Consider the following 24,298-nt stretch of genomic DNA (forward strand, 5'->3'; position numbering starts at 1 on the left):
AACTTGGAGATCACATGCTGTTATTTTTTGGAAACAGTCCTGTGGGAACCGATTAAGAAGTTTGGGGTTGGTTGTCTACACGTGGCAGGGTCCGGAAGGATTTCTGATGAATGTCTGCCTTCAGGTGATGGTTCGGTGCCTTGTACCCCATAATATTTGTCATGGGACAGAAACATTTGGGAAATGTCATGAATTTCCCCCTCCTGACGGAAGCGGCGGGTTTGTGTGTTTCCACCCGTGCTCGTGCTCACTGGTGTTATTCACGTCCTATCTCTGTGAGCGCAGTTACCAGCAAGCTCAGCAGCTCGTGCTTTAGATGGTTGAAGTCTCTGTATTTGTCATAGCGCGGTGTCTGGGCTGTGCAACTCCCCACCTCTGATTTACGGCGATGTTTTCATAACGAGTGTCATCTTCGCGCACCTTTAAGAAACGAGCGGCCTCGAGGCCGTTTGCTGCTGCTGCAAGAGGAATGGCACATTTCCCTGCGAAAACCAAGTTTCCACCTCGTTTATCAGACGTGTCAACTACAGTAAGTTACCGCTGCCAACCTGGAGCCACGTAAAAGAGAGTTAGGTCCTGTTTTCTTCCCTGCTTAACTTCGCGTTGGTTAGGCAGTCAGACTCTTTAAGCCACATCTGTACATCCAAGGAGCAGTTTACAGGAGAGGAGCAATGGATGAGTTTGTTTCCCGTAAAACTTCCTTTCTACGAGTCTGTCTTTCCATAGAAGAAACTTAAACACATCTTAGAAAGCTAAAACAGCTTTTCGGAGAGGAGTGTTGGGCTGGGGCAGGATGCTGCCGGGACCCCCCAGTGCTGTCAGGACCCCCAGTGCTGCCGGGACCCCCCATCGCTGCCGGGAACCCCCATCGCTGCCGGGAACCCCCATCGCTGCCGGGAACCCCCGTCGCTGCCGGGAACCCCAGTGCTGCCGGGACCCCCCAGTGCTGCCGGGACCCCCAGTGCTGCCGGGAACCCCCAGTGCTGTCGGGACCCCCAGTGCTGCCGGGACCCCCAGTGCTGCCGGGACCCCCAGTGCTGCTGGGAACCCCAGTGCTGCCGGGAACCCCCAGTGCTGCCGGGACCCCCAATGCTGCCGGGACCCCCAATGCTGCCGGGACCCCCAGTGCTGCCGGGACCCCCAGTGCTGCCGGGACCCCCCAGTGCTGCCGGGACCCCCCAGTGCTGCCGAACCCCCCATTGCTGCCGTGACCCCCCAGTGCTGCCGGGACCCCCAGTGCTGCCGGGACCCCCCAGTGCTGCCGGGACCCCCAGTGCTGCCGCCCTGGCCGCGTCACTCCTGACTTGAGCAGGGCAGAATTAAAGCGCATCTTTGGCACTTTACAAAGTTAATCCTGCTCTAGGAGACGGGTGCTGGGAGGGAGCTGTGGGGAGGAGACGAGCGGTTTTGCTCCGGTGTGAAGCGCTGCGCCGTGTGCTGGGGAGAGGAGCCAGGGGGTCTGGGAGGGTCTCCTGATTTTTCAGGGACTCTGTGGGGTCTTTAGGTCAGAGCAGCGTGTGGTTCCCGCCTCACGTTCCTGGTACTTGCGTCACTAACGACTTAAGCCGGTGCCGCGCTGTGCTCGCAGCGAGGCCGCCGGTGCTTCGAGGGCGCTCCCGGGCAGCAGCGAGTGACGAGAGAATCCAATTAATTACCGAATGTTTCTGGCAATCTGTCCAGCTGTCTCACAGCTTGGGGCAGCCGCGCTGCTCCTAATCGCAGGTTCAGCAGCTTTTGTTTTAATCAAGGTTTGTTAAGACAACATCCAGTAAGTCACCTATGGCAGCCTTACATACTTAACCGCATGAACTGCCCCCCGCCTGAACCCAGGCCCTGGGAGGAGATTAGTGTGCTCTAAATCAAAACTAAGATTAACTATAAAATGATTTAAATGTTCTAATTAATCCCCTTGTCCCGCAGAACTGTTTCTGTATAACTCAGATTATCCGTACTTCAAAAGAGCTTCATTTCTCTACAGGATGTTAAAAAACCCGCTTTGAAAACAGCGTTTTTCTGGGTAGCGGATGTTTGGCTCGGGGCGGCTGTGGGGCGGCTCTCGGTCACAGAGCGCAGAGCAGCGTTTTAAACCGAAAACCCGACAAACGCATCCAAAGAACCTGAGCCCGTGCTGTGGTCCCGCTGCCTAACGCTCCGGGCTGGGAATCAGTCCTGCTTTATACCCAGGAGCATGGTGTGGGTTCACACCAGGTTAAATCGCGGGCGCAGCTCCCTCGGCCTCGCGTGGCGCTTCCCCCGTCCCCTCCGCAGCTTCAGCACCCGCTGCACCGCTGGGAACGGCAACCTGGTCCCAGTCCAGGGCGCTCCAATGCTATGCAACGCCAAACCGCTTCTTCCTGCCCCGCTCACCCCTCCAGCGCCCGACCCGGGTTTCTCTCCTCCACACACCCCCAGGAATCCTCCAGGGGCCGAGTTCACCTGCGGCTTCTCACAGGTTCGTTTGTCCTTGGAATAATTAGCCGATGGGTCCTGCTCACAGCCCGGGACTGCACTCGTCCCTTTGTCTTTTGGGTGTGAAATATAAAACACGTTTTTATGATTTTTTTGTAAATCTTTACTCTTTTTACACCTTGTTTTTGTAAGCTGAAGTTTTCTTATTAAAAAAAAAAAAATGAAATTCCAGTGGGTTATGTCGTTATGCTACGTTACTATTTATTAAACACCTCGGGGGTATGGAAGCAAATTCCACACACGCTGGCTTCCCGTCCTCGAGGAGCATTCCCGTTGTGCCTTGTAGAACAAACTGAAAATCGACTCTCCCTCTCACCCCCCGTGTCTTTCCCCCTCGCTGTAGCTTCACGCAGGAGCTCAGGAGCGCGAGCCGCAGCTCTGCCCGGCAGAACGGGCTCCCGAGCGCACGGCGGCGCGAACGGCCGGTCCCGGCGTGCGGGGCCAGCTCCTCCCGCCGGCTCCGCCGCTTTCCTGGATCGGAGATTAAGCGGAGTTAGACAAGCCTGTTCCTAGTCCGGACTAGTGCTGTGCAGCGATTGAACAGCTTCGCGACCCCCGGTACAGACCAGCCTGGGTCGGGCTCTCGCCCGGTCCGGTCCCCGTTATTCTGCGGGTGACCCCCCGCTGTTCCCCGGACTCACCGCCGCTACGGGCCGGGCTGCGGGGCCATCAGGTCGATGTCCGTCAGGTTCCTGGCGACCCAGACTCCGGCGGCGAAAAGCCCCAGGTTGACCAGCAGATTCCTGAGAGACAAACCGGCAGCGCTGGCTCCGGGGCCCGCTCCCGCCCCCCGACCCCGCTCCCGCCCCCCGACCCCGCTCCCGCCCCGCGCCCGCCGGCGGCACCCACCTGCGGAAGTCGTTGCGGTCGGTCGCGAAGCGGTACGCGCTCCGCAGCCACCCGCGCAGCCCCAGCGGAGCGGCGCCCGCTGTCCCCGCTGCCCCCGGCCCTCCCGCCACCGCCGCCCCCGGCGCCGCCGCCATGCCGCCGCCTCGCCTGGCCCGCTCCGGCGCTGCCTGATGGCGTCACTTCCGGCGCGCGGAGGTGGGGGCGGTGCCCGCGAGGCGCGTGCTGGTGCGAGGACCCCGTGCAACAACAACAGCGTGCGACAACAACAACAACGTGCGACAACAACAACAACAACAACAACAACAACAGCGTGCGACAACAACAACAACAACAGCGTGCGACAACAACAACAACAACAGCGTGCGACAACAACAGCGTGCGACAACAACAACAACAACAACAACAGCGTGCGACAACAACAACAACAACAACAACAGCGTGCGACAACAACAACAACAACAACAACAACAGCGTGCGACAACAACAACAACAACAGCGTGCGACAACAACAACAACAACAGCGTGCGACAACAACAACAACAACAGCGTGCGACAACAACAACAGCGTGCGACAACAACAACAACGTGCGACAACAACAACAACGTGCGACAACAACAACAACGTGCGACAACAACAACAACGTGCGACAACAACAACAGCAACAACGTGCAACAACAACAGCGTGCGACAACAACAACAACAACAACGTGCGACAACAACAACAACAACAACAGCGTGCGACAACAACAACAACGTGCTACAACAACAACAATAACAACAACGTGCGACAACAACAACAACGTGCGACAACAACAACAACAACAACAACAACAACGTGCGACAACAACAACAACGTGCGACAACAACAACAGCAACAACGTGCAACAACAACAGCGTGCGACAACAACAACAACAACAACAACAGCGTGCGACAACAACAACAACGTGCGACAACAACAACAACGTGCGACAACAACAACAACGTGCGACAACAACAGCGTGCGACCACGTGCACCGAGCGCGTGTTTCCCCGGCACGGCTGCGCTGGTGCTCGGGAACAGCGGAGCACTCCCCCCGCAGCGCCCGGCGAACCCCGGAGCCCTGAGCGCGCGGCGGAGCTCGGGGCTCCTGGAGCCGGTTTGCCCGGCGGCGATAACGGCAGCGGCTGGGACGGGGAGAACCGCGTGGAAAGCCGGCAGGGTGAGCGGGCGGGGGTCCCTCCCGCCTGACCGAGCGTGTTGGGGCGCAGGTGCTGGACCCGGAGCGGGACGGGCGCTGCCGGGACAGCGCAGCCCTGAGCACCGGCAGGACTTGGCAGACGTCCGCCGCTCCGTTCTCCCTTCCCCTCCGGCTCTTTCCCGCTCTTGCGCTCTGGTTCGTGGGTCTCGACCGGCTCTGCCCCCGCGGGTCCGGCCGCCAGCGACCCCCCCGCAGCCTTTGCGGCTCTTGGGAAAAGCAGAGACCAGCTCTCTGCCGCTCGAGGCGTCGCAGCGTCCCCAGGAGGCGCCCGTTTCCACCAGCAGCAAAACTCACGTTATTAGCGCTGTTAAGTCTCACACATGTACCCGCTGTCAGGGCACCCTGCGCTGGCGCTTGCCTGGTTGTTCATCACCTTTTCCCAGCGCCCCAGCACTTATCTCACTGTAATTATGGCACTTTCTGCCTCCATTTCCCCCCTCTTTGTCAGCACATGATATGTTACTGTGCCCACGTTCCACGCCAAACAATGCAGGAGCAGCAGCCGGGGTCACCGCGACGCCGGGCACTGCAGGACGGGGCGCTCACCGGGGAGCGGATGGGGCACCGGCTCCTGTGTTCTGCTCTTGTCCCCAGCAAAAGCCGCCGGCGGGACCGAGAGCTGCTGGGGTGACGCGGCCCCGCGGGGACGTTCACCGCAGAACCCCAACCCCAGCGGGGTTTGCACCTTTGGGGTGTCACCCGGTGCTGTGGGGACAGGGAGGTTCCTATAAGGATCCTTGATGGAATGAGAGCTGCTGCTGTATTCCTTTCCCAAATCACAAAGAGCTAATTGATCCATCCAGTTAATTAATTGATTTATAGCTATTAAAGACTATAATTAACTGACCAGCTGGGAAGCTGGGTGTTACCTGCTCGGTGGGAGCAGGCTGAGAAGCAGCTCTGGTGCGCCCTTGGCTGCCCCGTCCGTGCAAACAGCTCCACTGTTTGGGCTCTTTGAGGGGTTTTGCTCCAGCTCAGACTCTGCGCTTTCCCTTTTATCTCCTCCTGTGTTAACATTTGGCGCAGGAGCTCAGCCGAGCCTCGCCGTTCTCCCTTATCTCCTCCCGCATTCCTGCAAGGTTGCAAACAACTCGTCTTGAGGAGTTTGCGCAGCTGGACAGACCAGTTGGGACCAGCTCGTTATCAGAGCGCTCCCCGCCCCGCGCAAAACCTCCCGCTGCTGTCAGACCCTGACACCACACAGATGTTCCTTGGGTGACGCATCTCATCGCTGGGCCGCAGAGATGTCTGTGCCTGGTACCAGCACATCTGGCTGATGCTAACGAGCTCCTTGGAGTGCTAATGAGCTCCTGGGAGTGCCGTTCCCTGTTGGAATGCAGGGAAACAGGGAGGAGATGCTGTAGGTTGTGGCAGAGGCTCCCCAGAGGCCATGTGCTGGCAGGGCAGTGGGTTCTGTCCGCGGGGCTGCTGGGGGGCGGCGATGCTGCGAGCGGGGCCCAAACCCGCTGCAGTGTGAGAGGGTGAGCGGACACCGGCAGCCAGAGCTGAGCCGCAGCCTCCCGGCTGTGCCAAGGGTGGGTGCGCTGGCAGCGACCCTTCCCGCTGGGCCCCGTCCTGCCAGGCCCTCTCGCCCTCTTCCCTCCCCTGCTCGTCCCTGCAGGTTGTGCTGCAGCCCCTGGGGGGGACCCTGCTCCCCCAAATCCCCCGGCACAAGGCTGGGAGAGTCTGGGGGAACCGTGTGGCTGATCCAGGTGATGCTGGAGCTGCATGCAGGTGGGTGCTGGGAGTGGGGGCTGGAACAGGCACTCAGTTTACCTGAAGCTTAGCCGTTACTTCCTTCTCTCAGTTCCATGCTTTATTTGGTTAAGAAGGGTTCTTATAAGCAAGCGCTATGGCCTTCCTGTAATTGTCCTTGCAAGCAGAATAACTCCCTTCTTTTAGCACAAATCATAACTACATTTTTCATAGGAACATCTGGGGGGACCGTGTGGCTGATGCAGGTGATGCTGGAGCTGGATGCAGGTGGGTGCTGGGAGGGTGGGCTGAACGGGCACTCTGTGCCCTGGGGGTTCAGGGTCCCCCTTGCATGGACACGGTGCCCTGGGGGTGCAGGGCCCCCCTTGTTGGACACGGTGCCCTGGGGGTTCAGGGTCCCCCTTGTTGGACACGGTGCCCTGGGAATGCATGGCCCCCCTTGTTGGACACGGTGCCCTGGGGGTTCAGGGTCACCCTTGTTGGACACGGTGCCCTGGGGGTGCAGGGCCCCCCTTGTTGGACACGGTGCCCTGGGGGTGCAGGGCCCCCCTTGTTGGACACGGTGCCCTGGGGGTGCAGGACCCCCCTTGTTGGACACGGTGCCCTGGGGGTGCAGGGCCCCCCTTGTTGAACACGGTGCCCTGGGGGTGCAGGGCCCCCCTTGCCCCGCAGAGCAGCAGAGGTGGGATGGAGCAGGACCAGGGGCTGCACCCAGAGGCTCATGCGGTGCAGAGTTTGCAGGTCTTGCACCAAGCTCAGCTTTAAGCCAGGTTTGCTGAGTGTGAGAAATGCAGTTGTGATTCGTGCTGAGAAGATGTTTGATGTTTACAGATAAAACCAAATGAGGCTCTGAACCTGGAGAAAGGAAAAGGTGGTTAAGCTCGATGTAAAAAGTTGTGAAACTTGTTTATGAAGTTATATTGATAGAGGGAAGTAACATTTTAAGGGTTAACCCACCACATAATAAGGGCCTACTAACAAACTAACACTTTAAGCCACATAATGAATGCCTAGTTTAGAGCTTTGTGTAACCAGTTGTGTTAAGAAAAACCAGAACCTCATCGAATGCCAAGATAAGGAGTTTTACAGCACCAGCTGTGAGCTTTGAGGAGACAAGATAACCAAGATTTACAGCAAAAGGGGGCGCCGGTCTGGTTTGGCAGACTTGGCAGCTCGGGTTCCAGCCAGCTCATCATAATGAGCCAAAAAGGTGAAAAGTTCACTGTGAGGAAGCTGAAGGAGCTTCATCCACAGACCCCCAAGGACCCTCCTCAAAACCACCAAGTGACACTGCGCAGGTGAACAGGGGAGACTATGGAAATGGTTATCTGAGACTCAGAAGTGGGGAAAGGTTATGAATGTGTATAGGTGCTCCTGGGGTCATTATGAATATGTAACACCTTACTGTATGTTATAGACGATCGCGATAAATAGCACACACTCGTCGGAATAAATTGCTTAGAATTTATTGCGGCAAGTGGGCAGAACAGCGCTGGGCGGCCGGGGAGTCTGTGCTCCACCGCGGCGCGCCTTTCCCGTAGCAGCAAGCCTGGTTAAATGTGCTAAAGGATTACGTATTCATGGTTATTCCAGGAACACCTATACATATTCATAACTTTTTCCTTGAAACGGCCATTCTTATTAAAATCAGTTCCAAGGAATTATATCTATAGTGGCCACCTTTGGCTCTTTCCTGTTGTGCCTGCGCAGTGTGTCCGGGTGGTCACGGGCGGGGGTCTTTTGGATGAAGGCTGCAGTCTGTCTTGTGCTCTTCTTATCTTTGGCCTAGCACGCCGGGTTTGGCCAAGGCTCCAGCGGCTTGAGCTGGTTTTCCTCCCGCTTTCTGCTGAAGCCCCCCCTGTTATCTCGTTCACACAAGGATGCAACTGGGCCCTTATCCCTGTCAATCTCTTACTGAATGTTCTCCAGGGTACACTAAATTAGGCTTTTACACATATCTGTGGAACAAGTTTTTTACAAAGACTACATACAGGTTGCATTGTTTAATGGCAGCATGTACTAATATCATGTTATATGCTCGGGTTTCACAGCCACTGATAACATATCCATTTAGACCGGTTTGATTAACAAATACATCGTTAAGTCTATTACACTGTATTTAAGCACACCTCATTGTTAAAAGGTGTGCGTGTTGGGCGGAGCGAGTCCCACCCCCCCTGTACCCAGCGCTGTTTTGCTTGTGCTTTAATGAACCTGCGTTTAAGGAATACAGTTAAGGAATTGGATTAAATGCTGTTTATTCATGGAAAAAGCGTGAGGTACGTATTTCACTGAGGGACGTCAGGTAACCAGAGGGACTGGGCTGTCCCTGGTGCAGAGGCCAGTTTGGGCAGAGGTCTGTGCAGCCCCCAGGGGATGCAGGGGAGTCCGTTGGTCCATCAGTGCTGCTCGTTAGCGAGTGTTTGTTCTCGGCAGCTGAAATGGGAGTGAGGAGACGATCTGCAAACAGGAGCGAAAGCTCCTGGAGGGGATCTCGGCTTTCAAGGAAGGGAAACCGAGTGCTGGGGAGGGCTCGGCGGGAGCTCCCTGGGCGGGAGGCAGCACCTGGCCGCTGCTATTGGCTCGCGTTGGGCAGCCGCGGGGCGGGGGATGCGGGCGGGCCGGAGGGATCGGGCCGGAGGGGTCTCGGTGGCTGGCTCTGCGATGGAGGGCTCTCCCTTCGGCGCTCCGCGGGGCTGCGTCTCTCCGGGCGGACGAGCTGCTTTCCAGGTCCACCTGGGACCCATCTGCCAGGTAAAGCCTCCGCGTGGGGACAGGAGCGTTCTGTTCTTCCTTTTCCTCTCGGCACCACCTGGTCCCTGCCGACCTGCGAGACAAAGCGTGGTGCCGGTAACTCCTGCCAGCCTGGGGCCTTACTGGTGTTACTGGTGGCTCTGGGAGCCCAGTGCCCCGGCCGGGCTGGGTCTGGGTCCGGGCATCCCCTGCTCACTGGGACGGCATCCGGACACACTTACTGCACGGAGCAAGCAACACGGGTTTACATACGTGATCATTATATCCAACTCCAGGTGGAGGAGTTAATATGCGGAAGGCAATTAAGCATGCTCACTAAAACCGAAGGGCACAGAAGTTCAAACTGTGGTTTACAAAAACAGGGGATCTCCCTGGTGATACCTCCTGTTAGCTGGTTGGTCAAGCTTAACTTTCCTTTTCTTATCACAAGCTGCACGTTTTTGTGAAGGCGTGTGGTGGTCGTTGGGACCATGACGATCGCTGGTCTTTCACGCAGCCCCTGTGGCCCCGTGCTGTGGAAACCACAGAGTGAGGAGCGCAGGGTTTGGACCCTGTGCCCTCGCAAAGAGCCCAAACCTGCCGCGATGGAGAGCCGGGACACAGCTTGATGCAAGCGAAATGTCAACTTTATTGTAATTGCTAACATATTTTATACCTATCCTAAACAGCGCGTCACACGCTGATTGGTTTGTTATTCTTGCTGGATACCTCCTGATTGGCTAATGTTTGTTTAGGCAGTTGCCCTCTTGATTAATGCACTCTTCTTAGTGTAGCAGCAGCAATTCCTTCTTGACAACCTTAGTAACTCGTGATTTTTACCTACACAAAGGGTTTAGCACATCCTGTCTTTAAGTACTGTTTCTGTTTTTTGTCACCAGGGTCTGTGACCAACAAGCTCCAGCATCAGTTGATAAGTGCTGGGAGTTTTGCTGAGGCCAGCCAAATCCTGTCCCACACCTGCCCAGCTGGCCCCTGGGACAATAGCGGGAGGTGCCACTGGGTGCTGTGACCCATGGGGTTTGCACGGGGCCATTGAAATGTGGCTGCGGGTGGGGGCAGGGACGGGGTGCCTGATGCCAGGGGAGCAGTCCCAGCACTGCCAGGAGCCGTGTCCCCTCCTGGGACGGGGAGCGGGTCTGTGTCCCCCCAGCTCAGCCACCTCTGCGTCCCGGCTGGTGACGATGCCGTGTGGCTCTGGGTGTGACGCAATGCTCGGGGCTCAGCAGAGCTGGGGACACTGCGGGTGGCACCGAGCTGGCATTTGTCCCCAAGCCGGCAGTGACGTCTGGGGGACGTGCTCACCCTCGCCTCTTCCTTTGCAGCTGAGTGCTGACCTCCCCGGGGCCTCCTCACTGGGACCGGGGCAACAACCGGCTTTTGGCAACATGTTCCCCCCGCCAGGTGGCAGGAGGGGCTTCCCCAGGGAGGTAGGCGGCTTTGCAGCCCCCCTGCTGCCAGCGAGGTGCGAGCGGAGGGGCTTTGTGGGGCGGGATGGGTGTCTGCTGCTCTATGGGTTGGGATGCCAAAGAGCCAGGAGGAGCAACCCTGTGGCATGGGGAAGAACTGGGAATGGTCTGGGACCTTGGTGGGAGAGGAGGGTGGATGGATGGGCTCCGGGCTCAGCATCCAGCCAGTGTAAGGGAGACAGGGAGGGTCCGATCCTGTGTTCCCTGTGTCCTCTCCCCAGCCTGGTCCGTGGAGAGCCGGGCCCCCATGGCCCCATGGTCCCAGCCCCCAGGACATCCGGGACGAGCCGCCCTGGAAGCCCCCACACAGGAGAGGCCACCGCGGGCGGCATCCGGTAAGGGAACACAGGCTGGGATGAGCAGACAGGGGAACGGAGCTCCCGGGGTTCACCCACCAATCTGGGTGGCCCAACCCAGGGGCTCCCCAGTGAGCAGGAGAAGCAGAAAGAGCTGGGGGCTGCGTCAGGAAACGGGAACTGCAGCAAAACCAAAACGCCGCGGCGAGCTGCTGGCCTCACTGGTGGCGCTTTGTGCCGCAGCCCCATCCCTGGGAGCCCAGACCCTTCCGTGGTCCTGCCGACTTCCACGAGGACGGGAGCTGGGCACCCCAGGACTGTCCCCCGCCACCCCCCTGGGACAACTGGGAAGACAACCAAGGACCTGAGGACCATTTTGGAGAGAGCTGGCACCCGGTGAGGGGGAGAAGGGCTGGGGCTGGGTGGCAGCTGTGTGGCTTTCCCCAGCATGTCACCATCCTCACCAGCAGCAATTTGCCATTGCAGCCTGGTCCCTGGGACCCCAGAGACCCCCCTGGCCCTCCTGACTTCCCTTGGAAGGAGGAGGACAGGAGATGGGCACCCCACGACTGTCCCCCATGGGTTGACACAGAATACAATGGAGGACCAGAGGGCAGCTTTGCAGAGGACTGCTACCTGGTGAGGGGGTGGCCGTGGGACTGAGGGCAGGGAGTGGGTGACATGGGGCAAGGGCCATTGCCTGTCCTGGTGACAAGAACAGCATGCAGGGACAGACCAGTTTCCCTGTGTGGCGCTGGGAGCAGCGGCAGCCCGGCTGCTCCGCTCTGCAGGCACAGTGTCCCCATCCTGCCCCATGTCTGAACCCCCCCCATTCCCCATGTCTGAACCCCCCTGTTCCCGGCAGGATCCGCCACCGCCTGGCCCCGGCTCCTTCTCCCGGCCCGAATTCCCCGCAGAGGAGCAGTGGCCACCCTGGCCCCCCGGCAGCCAGCACGGGTGGGTGTCTGTGCCAAGGGAGGGGGCACGGGGGGGGCTGCGCTCAGCTCTGCTTTACAGCCCAGGGCTGCTGCAGCGATGCTGCTGGCCCTGCTCAGGGTGGGGGGGTTTGCACCGGAGACCCTTTCCAGCCCCAAATCCCCCCCGGGGCTGCTTTTGCTGCTGCAGGGAGCAAGGGGGCTTCCAGGATGGCTGGTCATCTGGGGGCTACCGTGGCCTGGGGAAGAAACGCTGCCGACGCCTTCGCCAGAGCTGCCGACAGTTAACCATGGTCCGCCCGGCCCCGTGTCACTGGCCCGCCAGAGGTTTGTGTGACCCCGTAGCGGCTGCCAGGAGCCCTGAGCTGCTCCCCAGCATCTCCAGGTGCAGAGCGAGGAGTCACTCCCGTCGTGTTTCGCACCCTGCAGGGAAGCAGCCACCCTTCAAGTCTAATGCTCCCCGGCCACTTCCATCCTCCAAAGATGCTGCACAGCACAAGGAGCAGACACCTCCGGTTGTAGGTTTTTACCCCCCATCCCAGCACCGACCCCGGTTTGCACCGTTTGCTGCCGTGCCCCTAACCGCTGTGGTTTCCCCAGGGCCCTCCGGGAGTGAGCGAGAAGGTCCCGGAGCCCCCCAAAGCGGCTGACACCCCTCAGGACAGCCTGGCCGCGGGTCCCCAGGCTGCGGCAGCGGGTGCAGAGCCCGAGCAGGCAGGAGTGACGCCGGTAGGAGAGCAGCCCACTCGGGGGCTGGCAGGGGGTCTCCTGCCCCGGAGGTGCCTGGTGTTGGGGTCTCTGCAGCCACTGTGACATCTTCCTCCTCTTCCATCCAGCCCTTTCGCTCTTCACTTCACTGTCTCTTTACCAGGCATGGACGTGTTCCTGACTCTTCTCTGGAGCTGCAAAGCCCCGTGGTTTCCTTTGGGTTTTTGCTCCCCATCCATCCTGTCCCCCAGCTCTTCTCCCCGGGCCACGCGTGTGTCCCTGCCTCACGCCATTGTGTGTCCCCAGGTGGAGCCGGGAGCCGGGCAGGACCCTGAGGGCAGCCAGGACCCCTCTGCTTTGCAAACAGAGGAGGAGAGCTCTGCCAGGACGGGGCAGCACCCTGAGGTACGAGCTGATGTGTCTCTTCTTCCCACCTGAAAGCAGCACCCGGGGGAGGTGGCACCTCGCCATCCCCTTTGCAGACCTCTGGTTTTGCCCGGCGTTGTCAGCACTCAGCGCAGGCTCTCTGTCGCATCTGTAACGCTTTGTGCAGGTGGAGCCCAGTAGCCCGAGTGTCCCCGAGGCTGGCGCAGGCGGTGGGTCACGTCCCCAGACGCCCACAGCCCCCACGGAGCCGGCCCAGAGGGTCTGCGCGGCCACTGGAGAGGGGGACGCTGAGCTCTGCCCACAGCCCCCGGGACGGCAGCGTCTGCCTGGAGCAGCTGGAGCAGCCGAGGCAGGATCTGCCCACCATGGGGTGCGTCTCGGTGTGCGGGGGCAGCTCCCTGGCGTGTCCCCCCAGCAGGAGAGCCCCCCCAAGGCTCCCCGCACTCCTGTGCAGCCATTGCTGTCCTTCCCCAACCACCTTCTCTCCTGCAGCTCCTCAGTGACCTCCAGACACCCGAAAACTCGCCAGTCCCCGCAGGAGCTGCTGCCGAGCCTGGTGCACAGCCTGGCCAGGCTGGTTCCGACAGCTGCACCGCACCAGTGACCTCGCCAGGGACGTGGCACCCTCCCGGGTCTGCTGAGACAGAGCCGGTACGAGGTCCAGGTGCCTCTGCTCCCCCTGAGGTATCCCCGTGTCCCCCTGTTTGCAGGGTTATGGAGTTAAAGTGCGGCTTTGTCTGGAGGCAGAGCCCGTGTCAGCCCCGCTGCCGGCTGTGCCGGACATGCTGATAAACGGGAGACAGCTGGGAAAACAGCCAAAAAAATAACTGGAGGCTTGAGAGTGTGCTGGAGCGTGAACAATCCTGGGACTCGAGCTTTAACGAAGCAAACGAGACCATTGCAGAGTGGCTTAATTACTGCCTAATGGGGAAGAACAATCTGCTGGCAGGGCTCTTGGGGCGATGCCGCCAGGACTGGGGTGGAGCGGGGGGCGAGGGGCAGCTCCCGCACCCACGGAAGGGTGGCAAACCAGCACCCCAGAGCCGAGCGTGACCAGTTCCTGGCTGGCAGTGGGTGCCAGCAGCCCCAGTTTGGCCCCAGCCTGCCCAGTCCCTCTCCCCTTCGAAGCACCTGATCCTTCCTCGCCTTTTCCACCGCCCAGGCTGCAGATGGCCAGCACCAGCTCTGCTCCGTGCCCCCGGCATCCTCCCCGGCCGGCACCGACCTCCGCTCCGCCACCGTCCTTGCCAGGAAGGAGGAGATTGAGCTGGTGAGTCCCGGGGAGCCCCGGCAGAGGTGTGGGGGGGTCTCTGAGGACCCTTTGGACCACAGGATGAGAAATTATACTGGGTGAATTTGGCATTTTGGGGTCACTGGGGAGAAACCCCCCCTCCAGGTGACGGTTGTTGCAAGGGAAGGTGCTCGTAGGCAAGAAGGGCTCTGCAGGGGCTTGGACACTGTTATGGAGCTCATGGACCATCCCCAGGGGGAACAAATATCCCAGGGGGGCACATACTATGTGGGGAGGTCTAGGGGCACCCCTGCTGAGCCCGTGTGCTCCCCGGCAGTCGTACCAGCAGTTCAGCCTGACCGTTGCCGTGGTGGCCACGATGCTGCTGCAGAAGGAGCCGTCCATGGAGGCGGCGCTGGGGCTGGCGCTCAGGGCCAACCTGCGGCAGCGCCGGCTCCATCACCTCCGTGAGCTCGAGAACTTCATCGACAGCTACGACTCGGCCGCTCTCAGCCGCTGAGGGGTCAGGCGGAGCAGACAGACCCCCCCCCCGCCACCCAGGGCTGGGGAGTGATGGGAGGCCGTGCTGGCACATTGGGGTGATGGTGCTGAGCCCTCGTGTCGAGGTGGTGTGGATGTGTTGGCACCGTCCCACCAGCTCTTGGAGATGGAGGAGGTGGGTGGTGCTTGGTTTTAGCCCCTCTGTATGTGCAGGGAAAGGGGGAGCTGGTTTCAGTGAGAGAGAGCAGCTGTGTGGAGCTCCCGTTCCCCCCCAGCTCCTCACTCCATTCCCAGTTCACAGGGATGTGTCTGGTTCACAGGGTTGTTCTTGGTTTTAAATCTAAAATAAACTATGGTCTTTGCAGCCCCTGCCCTGCCATTGCTCTGTGCCACGCACAGGAGGGGTCCCGCGGTGTCCCCCCATCCCAGACACTATGGGGGACCCCAGCTCCAGCAGCTGTCCCCAGGGATCACGCCCCTCTGGTGACATGGCCAACACCGCAGTGACCCCAGAGGGGAGGAAAGGGGCAACCGAGGTGGCTCCTGCGTCCAGGTCTCAGCTGAGCTTTATTGGAGCATCGTCTGCATCCCCTCCCACCCCTTCCCCGCTGTGCCAGGGGTACAGGCTCCCCCAGGGCTGGAGAGCATTTGGCAATGGTGCTTGTCCTTCCAAGAGGTGTCCCAGGGAAGGCTCTGGCCCTGGCTGCCAGCACCCCTCCTGTCCCCCAGGTCCCTGCAGCAGAGCCATGCAGGCAGCTGCCCTTGTCTGGAGCACCCGCTGCCCCCCCGAACGTGGCTGCTCTTGGAGCTGCCGCCTTGCCCGAGGTGGAAGCCCCGGTGCGGGCTGCAGCGCTGGGCTCCCTACCTGCTTTACCTGTTCCTAATTGCAGGGGAGGCCGGCAGGAATTGCAGGCTGAGCTTTGCCAGCAGCCGCCAGGGGGAAGGATCCCAGCGGCTCCCACCAGTCTTGGGCTGCGTCCAAAATGCACTTGGAACACATTCAGACTGTGGCAGGACCCGGCAGGATGGCAGGACCCGGCAGGATGGCAGTGCCGGTCGAGCACCCTCTGTCCCCTCTGCTAGGACACACTGCAGTGCTTGCTGCTGCCCCACGGCTTTGCCGTCCTGCCCGCAGCCCTCCCCGGGGGCTCCCTGCTCAGGGAGCTCATCCCAGGCTTGGGGATGGGCTTCCCGAAGAAGAAACCCTCCTCCTCCGAGTCTGAGTCCGAAGATGAAGAGCAGGTGGGACACCAGGAGTCATCCTCCTCTGTGATGTCCTGCAGGTCGATGTCCTCTGGCCATGGGCTGTGTGGGGCAGGGCACATGGATGGGAAGTGTGGATTCCCATGGCCTGTGGGTGTTCGGGGGTCAGGGCCTCCCAGAGCTGTGTGATTGTGGGCTCCAGCCCCATTGGGACCCTCTGTGTTGGGCTGGGGGGCAGAGGGGTCTCCAGCCGGAGGTCCCAGCATCCCTGTGTGTGCAGCAGCATCCCTGCTCCGCTCCTTGGCTGCCCCGCGGTCCTCCGGGCTTCGGAACGCTGGATGCATAGACGCCTGGTCCAGAAATGTGTCTAGAAGAGGGAAAACAAGGCTGGGTGAGGAAGGGGAAGGCTGAGCCAGCCCTGCCACAGCCCCTGGTTCAGGGATGGAGGGCTGTACCCACCAAACCCCGGCTGCCAGTGCTCACCCTCCCGCGGGAGGCGGCTGGGGGCTCGTCACCGCTGCCCCAACCCTGGGGTGGGCTGTACCCATAAAACACACCCCATAAAGTACCCAGGGGCCAAGCAGAGCCGGGTTGTGCTCCCACACCCCGCGAAGCAGAGCAGCAGGACCCCTACCGGTCCCTTCCCCGTGCCGCCTGCAGCCCCCGACCACCGCGGTGCCACCTGTCCCCGCCGTGGTCCTGCCCATGGGGCCAGCTCGGGGTGTCGAATTGGGGGACGGAGCTGAGGTGAAGGCTGAGTCCGAGGAGTCGGAGGTGGTGGAGGACGCGTCCCGTCCCAGGCTGCAGGTCTCGGAGCAGAAGAGGCGGCCGCGGCGGCAGACGAGGGGCTGCCCGCGCAGCGGCTGGCGGCAGCGGCTGCAGCAGAAGCAGGCGGCGCGGGCATGCCAGCGCAGCCCTTGGTGGGTGGCCTCCTCGCTGTCGGCACCTGGGGGGCAACCTGGGGTGAGGGGGAGGCTCTTCCCACCGCCCTGTGCCAAAAACCCGGCCCCCGCAGCGAGCCGCGGGCCTCTGGCTCCGCAGCGCTCCCAGCCCACGTCCCACCTGCCCGGGCGGGGATGTCCCGCCCTGCCCTGGGGACACGGGGACAAGGGGGCAGTACCGATGGGGTCCCCGCAGGCCTGGCAGGGCTCGGCAAAGAGGCTCTCGAAGCAGCTGCAGCAGCAGGGCCGGCCGCTCGTCATCACGTAGCGCTGCCCGCGCAGGGGCACGTCACACTCCAGGCAGCAGAAGTGCTCCAGGTGCCAGCGCCGGCCCTCCGCCTCGATGCACTCCTCCATGAAGATCAGCTGCAGGGGGAAAAACAACCTGTCCTCTCAACCTCTAAGCACCCAGCGAGAAAACCCGTAGCCTGGAGGATGCTTTGCTGTGAGGAGGAGCGAGGGGGAGCCCCCGTGCCTTGGCAAGGGCACAGGGCTCTGCAAGGCTCAGAAGGAACTTTCCTCCTGCCCACCACAGCTCTTGCTGCCTTTGCAGCCCCCAGCCAGGCACAGGAGCTTTAATCAACAGCAAAAGGGGGGGTGAAAGCCTCTCCCCACTCAGCACCCACCTGGTCGCAGGAGGCACAGCGGGGCCGGAAGAGCTCGGCGTGGTGCCGGCCGCAGTAGATCCTCCCGTCCTGCTGGAAGTAGATGAGGTCGACCAGGGGCTGGTGACAGAAGTGGCAGGAGAAGCAGGACGGGTGCCAGAACTGGTCCCCCAGCCGGGATGCTGAAATCCCCGGGTCGCCTTTGTTCAGCCTTCTGCCACACTGCAAGGCAAAGGGACGCGGGGTTCAGAGTCCGGTTGGCTTTTGGGGACAGATCCCCACTCAGGAGTGGGTGCCTGGGGGGGATGTCTCACCTTCTTGCAGGGACAGCCATGGCAAGGACCTGGCACGGGACACGCCAGCCCCTGTCCCAGCGCCTCCCGTCTCCGTCGGGCGCTGAACGCTCGGAGCTGCCTCCTCTCCTCCTCGGCGAGGTCGGGGCAGAACCGCTCCTGCGTGGGGAGGGGGGTCAGGGGATGCTCGGTGGGGGAGCGCGGGGGCAGCACCCACCCACCCGTGTCTCACATCGCAGTCCTGCGGCGGCAGCTGCTGCAGGAGGGCTCTGGCACGCAGTCGGATCCTGTCGGCGGCCGAGACGGGCTGCGGCGAGCGGCTGCCGGGGCACAGCGGGACCTTGGGGTGTTGCACGGAAGAGAGAAACACCAGCAGATTTTTAGGGGGATTAAGCTGTGTTGCTCAAGGTTGCTAAAATGCATTTCATTCTGGGGTGTTGGGCTGCAGGTACCACCCAAGGATGGCACCCACAAGGCTGGGGGAGAGCGGGGAGCGAAGGGAGCCCTGGCAGAGCTGCGGTGCTGCCCACCTCGGGGAGTGCAGGGTCTGCGGGGGGCTCCGGGTACTCTTCCAGGGCACAGCCGGAGTCGCTGTCGGATGAAGCCGGCGGGAGGCCGGTGGCGGTGCCGCAGGGCGGTGGCTCGTCTCGCTGGGGCCATGCGGGGCTGGGCCGGGACATGAGCTGGGGAGAGAGCGGCAGAGCTGGTGAGAGCCGGGGGAGCAGGGTCCATCCCCAGGACACGTGTCATTCCCATGGCAGCGGGACAAGCAGCCCCTTGCCCACCCCAGCCGGGGTGATGCTCGGTGCCACCGCAACCTCAAGGCCCTCAGTTGAATCCCTGCTGAAATCCAAGGGCTTTTGGATGCTGTTCCTTTCTCTGCTGGGGTGATATGCAAACCCACCCCGAGGACATGGGTGCTCGGCAGGGCAGGGGTTTGTCTGCAGAGCAGGAGCAGCTGAAGGGATGGTGACGGAGAGAAACTGGGCAGGAAAGACCCTGGATGTCTGTGCTGAAGCTGGAACAGGTTTTTGGGAAATAGTTCTGGCCATTCGCTCACCCGCAGCAGGAGATTTTCCCGGCTCCCGCCAGTCCTTTGCCGGCACGGAGAACCCCTGGTCTGGTGGCCAGTGAGCAGGGCTGTGGGAGGAGACCGAGGTCTATCCCAGTTCAGTGGAAAATAATTTATTCCCCTCGGGCTGCTATTGTTCTGCCCGGAGCGGCTGTTCCTGCTCGGGCAGCCAGCTCGCCCAGCCGTCACCATCTCGCCCGGCTAATGGTTACACGGTGGAAACCCGGCCGGTCCCGTCCCCTCCTCCCCACGCCGTGCTGTCCACCGCTCGCTTCCTTCCTGCCTTGGCTTTCCACAACACAGGCGAGATGGTGATGGGGTGGCTCCTGGACACCGGCCCAGAGCCGGACGGCCTCTGCCCAGGTTTCCTGCCCTGGCGTGGGGAGCAAGGGTGGAATGTGGGTGGGATGGGGCTGAGCCGCTGCCCCAGGGGACAAGTCCCAGTGCTGCAACCAAACAGCCCCAGGACACCGCCGGATTCACCCATGCAGTGCCCACTATGGACTGATAACTGCTCTGGAAAGCGTTTTATACAGCAAGTGGCTTGGCAGGGGCTCAGGCTGAGGTGGCAGTAACCCCCAGGTCCTCCTACATCGCTGTCACCACAAGGACCAGTTCATTCTGCTCTGGGATGGTATTTCTGCATGTCTGGTTTATCCCCCGGCCAGCACCAGCACCTGCATCCCCACTGCTCCCACTAAACAGCTCCAACACCCCCAGCTCAGCCCCTGCTCCCACCGTGCTCCCCCCTCCACAGCTGCCCATTTTTGGGGTGCTGCAGCGGGTGGAGCAGCTGGGGCAGCTCAGGTTTCCCTGCCATGCACCTGGGTCAATGATTAACGCTGCAGATTGGCTGATCAGTGGAAGAAAACAAAAGCGCTGCTTACTCCTTCCTGGGGCTTGGGGTCTGCCAGCCCTGGGGTTGATCTGGAGAGGCTGCAGGGCTGGTCACAGGGGGCTTCTAAAGCTGTGCTCAGCTCTAGGACCTGCACCGGGATGGAATCATCTGACCCAGCTCTATGTATCCACAGCCCTGGCCTTGCTGACAGACCACTGTACCTGGGGACCTCTGTGGGCTCTGTGACCGGTCCCAGCTCTGCTGCTGCCTTGTTTGGGTGACACAGGTCTCTGCTTTCCCTCCTGGTGGGAGGCGGATGGCAGTCCCAGGCTCTGCTTGCCTCATTAAGCCTCCAACCTGCATTTGTTTAATCTGCTGGGGCTTTGCTGTAATTAGAGCCCTCAGACAGACTCAGCAGAGCTGGGGGTGCCCGTGTGGCCCCAGCCCCATGGCAGGGTGCACAGGGCACCTCATCCCAGGGACAGGGAGCCCAGTGGGTGATGCTGGGGGAGAGTGGAGGGCAGGGCTGCTGGAAACCCATGGGCTGTGCTCAGAGCCCAGCCCAGCTTGATGTGATTATGCTGGCTGGCAGCTGTCTGGGCTGGAGGCAAGTCCCTGTAATTAGCCCCAGACGGTGACAGTGGTATGTGCCTCCCATGCTAAGGAGCCAGGCAGCCCCAACAGGTCTGTCTCCTCTGCTCCCTGTCCCCTCTTCCTTCCCGCCGTCCCTCCAGGCACTCCTGCTATTGCCCTGCAAAAGGGATACAGGGATGCTCCCCACCTGCCAGGCTGCAAGCAGCCGCCCCGGCTCCGGTCCCAGTGCTGGCACCGCCTGGCTCGGTGGACCCTCAGGATTCCCCTTCCTACTCCAAGCACATTTCCCACAGTAGCTACAGCCCTTTGCAAAGTGGTTGCATCTCCCTGGGTACAAGAGGCTAAAATTCACAAGAACATTAATCTCATTTGGCTCCCTGGGAGCAGCCCCCGTCTCCAGCTGGCATGTGTGGGCTCCCAGCCCTCTCCTGCCAAGGTCACACATTAACTTGCAGCGCAGCCACCCCGGCCCATTCACATTCAGGACAGCTGCTCCGTTCCCAGCATGGCCAGGGGCTGGTTGGCATCTCCCCCACAGCCTTTCGGTTTTCTGAAGTCACTTCTCCATCTTACAAGAACCCGTTTCAGACCCCTCTAGCCTATTTTTCAGAAGCACCAAACGCCCCCCAGCTCTGCAACCCTGAGGAAACACAACAGTTCACCGTCACCAAACCCACCAGATCCCCTTTCAAGCACCCAAAAGCACCGGCAGCTTTCAGAGGTGCAGCTCTGTGTTCACCACCTCACCCACAGGATAACCTGTTTTTGCTTGAGCTCCTGTCAACACAGCTGCAACGAAGGTACGTGGAAATAGAGATGAAGAGCCAGAAAGATGTATCTTTTCTGGGGTGAGATAAGCTGAGGTCTGGCAAGGCGAGCCCGAGCAGCTAGTTCTGCAGCGCAGCCCAAGCCAGGCTGCCCGAGCTGGAGCCTCTTGGGAAGGAGCCCACGGTGGCTCTTGGGGCTGCGGTGGCACGAGGTGGAGCAATGCTTGGATGCTGCTGTCTGGGTGCAGCCATCCGTGGGCTCACGATGTGGAGGGACAGGGTCAGCACAGCCCCTCAGTGACAGGGGGTCTCAGCGTCCTGCTCTACCATATGGCATCGTGTTGCTCACGTCACCGGAGGGGACTGTGGCCAATGCGGTGGCTTCTTTGCTCACCGGGGAATGTGCCAGTGCTGCAAAGGGCTTTTCTTAGTGTGTTTTCCCCCATCCGGAGTGCACAGGCACGGCCGGCTGCCCTAGCTGGGAGCAGTAACCCATTAACCTGCCCAAACTCAGCCATCCATACACAGTCGGGGACAAACGGAGAGCCCCCCACCCACCCCACCTGCCCCCACAGCCACCAGATCCCATCCGGCATGTCAGTGTACGACGGGGCCCAGCCAACTCCAGTGGAAAACTCCATCGCTAACCCCAAAATACCCCGCTCCTGCCGAATCCTGTCTGAAGGAGGGATGGCGGAGCCAACACTCCTTCCTGGGGTCCCGAGGGACGTGGGCAGCCCTGACCGCCCTGCCAGTCCCCTGCCCGTGGACCTGCCCGCGCCGGAGCGGCCGCACACCCGGGATGGCAGAGTCCGGTAGGATGGCGCAGATGCCGTCTCCTGCTCTCAAGAGACGTTTTCCCATAAACAAAGACCGCGGGGGCAGCAGTACCACACTGCTTCTCCCATTTATTTCTCCCAGGACACCCCCAAATCACTCCCTCTCCCCCCCTTCACCTCCTCCTTGCAGCGATTCCCAGGCGGGGATTCTCCAGTGTCCCCCCCACTCCCAGGCACCTTGTCCCCCCGCTCCAGCTCAGCTCGGAGCTCGGAGCTGTGGCCCCGTTCCCGTTCCCAGCCGCACGTACCTGCGGTTTCCCCGCGCTCGGCTCCGCGGGCTCCGCCGCTCCGCGCTGCGCCGGCCGCTCCAGCGCCGCCGGCCCGCCCCGCTCCGGAGGCGGCGAGCGAATGGAGCCTGAGCAGGGGAAACTTTGCAAAGCGAAAGGAAAACATCCAAGCTCGGGCAGGGAAACAATTATATTATTTTTCCTTCTCTCTCTCTCTTTTTTTTTTTTCTTTTTTTCAGCCCGCCTGCCCAGGAAACCGGAGCTGTGTCAGCCAGGGTCCTAATTACAGGCTTTTTAGCCTAAACCTACAGAGACAGCCAATGGCAGGGAATCCCAGCGGCGGGCAGGGAGGGGAAGAGCAAAGGATGGCGGAGGGGGGGGCATGTTAACCCTACAGGGGACAGAGCTCTGCGTGACATCTGTTTTTCTCGCCACCTCTCATTTTCCGAGCGTCCGCGCCCTTCCCTCCATCTGCGGCTCAGTTCACCCCAGGTTGCCGTTTTGATGACTTTTATGATCCACGCGGTGATTTATTTTCCTACGTAGATCAGAAAGAGTCAAAGCTTCATGAAAGAGGGGAAGTGTCATTACACCCCAATTTAGAGGTGGAGAGACTTTGGCTGGGCTCTCACAAAGGAGTTAGCCAGGGGCAAGTCAGGATGTCCCAGTTTTCACAAGCCCTGGACACCTGACGAGCCTCCTAAAAGCCATTTAGAGGCCTTGACTGAAGCAATTGCACTTGAGCACGAGTCAGGGCAAAACTGATCAGAGTCTCCAACACAAGGCAGAGCGTCTTTGTTGTATTTCTCACATGCCATAAAATTTTCCTGCCTGATGATGTGGCTTTGGGGATAAGCAAAGCCACAGCATCCCCCAAAACCCCTCATCTGCAAGGACTGGCCCACATTGCTGTCCCCCGCGTGGGCCGAGCAATTCGCTGCCCAGGAACCGCACCTTGTTTTGGGGCTCCCCGAGGGGTGCGGGTGGCTCGTGTGTTATGTAGGTCCCTGGGACCAGGATCGGGACTGCAGTGTGAATCTGCAGGGGTGGTAATTTGTCAGAGGAGGTGGCCAGGCTCCCCGGCAAACCGGTGGCACTGCCAGGAGAGGCCACGCAGGGCTGTGCTGGTGCACAGCTTGTTGCACTGGTAGTTTATATCTCTTCAAAATCACCCCCCGGGCCGGGAAGGAAGCAGGAGGAAAAGGAAATGAGGCAGGTGAGCATCTCTGCAGGGTCCCGCAGGGGCTGCTAAACCAGCGCCGCAGTTCCCCAGGGACCCTTTAAGCTCTCAGACGTGCGCTGGGGAGGTTAATCCGCTGTTTGGCTTTGGTGGGAGGTTGGTCTCCACAGCTTTATCTAGACCCGTTTGCTGCTATGGACTTTGTACCTGCTGCTGCCTGTGCTCCATGTCCCTCTGCACGGCAGAAAGATTAATGGGCAAAGTGCTCGTTAGGAGACCAGCCAGGCACAGGGACTTGGACTGGACAGATGGGTCACTCAGGGCTTCCCAAGGAGGGACCAGCTGCCACTCCAGTGAAGCCACTGCCCTGGAAACGCCACGACATCCCCCACGGGCACTGGGTGACTGTGCACGTGTGATGGGCAGGACACTGGGCTTCTCTGCTGCCAAAACACCGCGGAGCAGCCGGCACGTGGCCGGCAGCGTCCCCACGGAAAGGGCAGGGCTGCAGACTGCGGCTCGGTGACTCGGCGCTGGAGCAGACTGGGAGCATTCACGGGTCACGAGGAGCCAGCAGCCCCTCCGGATCCACAGCTGATGTCCAGCAGCTCTGTGGCATAACAGCACGGACAGGATTGTAGTTGCAGAGCGTTCACAATTGTACAAATTGCAAGTGTAAAAACAACAAGTGTAAAATCTGCAGCCCAGCCTGACTCTCCCCGTGGCCTCCCTGTGGTCCTGCTGTGCGGCAGCCCCCTTGCGTGTACCCAGAGCCTCCCAGGGACCGAGGCTGAACACGGGCCACGGGTGTTATTGTTGAGCACTCAGGAGCGCGGGGGCCGAGTCGGGACCCCATGCAGCCCAACCGGGAGCAATCGAAGGAGCCCAAGGGTGCAGCCGCCTGCGGGACCCCAGCACGGAGCTGCCATGACTGTGCTGGTTTAGTGCTCCGATACTGGTGGAGCTGGGGCAGGTGGTGTGCAGGGATGCTGTGGATGGGGGGGCTGGATGCAGAAGGCAGCCCTCAGCACCCCGTCCTGCCCCAGACCCCCAATCCCCTTTCACTGACCCCCCCCCTAGAGCATCCCTCCACCCCAGACCCTCAAGTCGCCCTCCACTGAACGCCCCAATAAAACCTCCTGCCCCTCGCTCCCCCCAAACCTCCCGCACGTCGTTTTCCCGCCCCT

The 24,298-nt window shown here is 60.8% G+C and overlaps 3 protein-coding genes across 14 annotated transcripts; 1 reads left to right on the forward strand and 2 right to left on the reverse strand.

Moving 5' to 3' along the window:
- Nucleotides 1-2,645: 2,645 nt before the first annotated feature.
- TOMM6 (translocase of outer mitochondrial membrane 6) lies at nucleotides 2,646-3,498 on the reverse strand. Its single transcript, XM_065039028.1, has 3 exons — nucleotides 3,319-3,498; nucleotides 3,111-3,212; nucleotides 2,646-2,940 (listed from the first exon to the last, which is right to left on the reverse strand). Exons 1-2 carry the CDS (start codon nucleotides 3,450-3,452, stop codon nucleotides 3,116-3,118), a joined length of 231 nt encoding a protein of 76 aa, XP_064895100.1. The 5' UTR covers nucleotides 3,453-3,498; the 3' UTR covers nucleotides 2,646-2,940; nucleotides 3,111-3,115.
- A 59-nt stretch (nucleotides 3,499-3,557) lies between these two features.
- Nucleotides 3,558-14,916, forward strand: LOC102091949 (collagen alpha-1(I) chain-like). 9 transcript variants are annotated; one of them, XR_010467654.1, is made up of 15 exons: nucleotides 8,580-9,028; nucleotides 10,351-10,455; nucleotides 10,716-10,829; nucleotides 11,034-11,186; nucleotides 11,277-11,429; nucleotides 11,656-11,747; nucleotides 11,916-12,052; nucleotides 12,155-12,243; nucleotides 12,326-12,454; nucleotides 12,562-12,596; nucleotides 12,740-12,838; nucleotides 12,987-13,190; nucleotides 13,313-13,504; nucleotides 13,983-14,090; nucleotides 14,389-14,471. XR_010467654.1 is itself a non-coding variant. In XM_065039017.1 (14 exons), the coding sequence occupies exons 1-14, from the start codon at nucleotides 6,536-6,538 to the stop codon at nucleotides 14,569-14,571; spliced, it is 1,764 nt and encodes a 587-aa protein (XP_064895089.1). In that variant the 5' UTR covers nucleotides 3,558-6,535; the 3' UTR covers nucleotides 14,572-14,916. The 9 variants fall into 9 exon arrangements, 7 of the variants coding, with proteins under 7 accessions (XP_064895089.1, XP_064895092.1, XP_064895086.1 ...); XR_010467653.1 differs by having other exon boundaries at nucleotides 8,581-9,028; nucleotides 13,313-13,471; nucleotides 14,389-14,500; XM_065039017.1 differs by lacking the exons at nucleotides 8,580-9,028; nucleotides 12,562-12,596 and adding an exon at nucleotides 3,558-6,541 and having other exon boundaries at nucleotides 14,389-14,916.
- A 184-nt stretch (nucleotides 14,917-15,100) lies between these two features.
- On the reverse strand, nucleotides 15,101-22,413 carry PRICKLE4 (prickle planar cell polarity protein 4). Of its 4 annotated transcripts, none has more exons than XM_065039024.1 (8): nucleotides 21,953-22,413; nucleotides 18,125-18,277; nucleotides 17,827-17,934; nucleotides 17,616-17,753; nucleotides 17,323-17,523; nucleotides 16,876-17,062; nucleotides 16,390-16,701; nucleotides 15,101-16,122 (listed from the first exon to the last, which is right to left on the reverse strand). In XM_065039024.1, exons 2-8 carry the CDS (start codon nucleotides 18,272-18,274, stop codon nucleotides 15,632-15,634), a joined length of 1,587 nt encoding a protein of 528 aa, XP_064895096.1. In that variant the 5' UTR covers nucleotides 18,275-18,277; nucleotides 21,953-22,413; the 3' UTR covers nucleotides 15,101-15,631. The 4 variants fall into 4 exon arrangements, with proteins under 4 accessions (XP_064895096.1, XP_064895094.1, XP_064895093.1 ...); XM_065039022.1 differs by lacking the exon at nucleotides 21,953-22,413 and adding an exon at nucleotides 20,286-20,738 and having other exon boundaries at nucleotides 16,438-16,701; XM_065039021.1 differs by lacking the exon at nucleotides 21,953-22,413 and adding an exon at nucleotides 20,286-20,738.
- Nucleotides 22,414-24,298: the final 1,885 nt, after the last annotated feature.

The sequence above is a fragment of the Columba livia genome, chromosome 22 (genome assembly GCF_036013475.1).
Source record: "Columba livia isolate bColLiv1 breed racing homer chromosome 22, bColLiv1.pat.W.v2, whole genome shotgun sequence".
Taxonomy (NCBI): Eukaryota; Metazoa; Chordata; class Aves; order Columbiformes; family Columbidae; genus Columba; species Columba livia.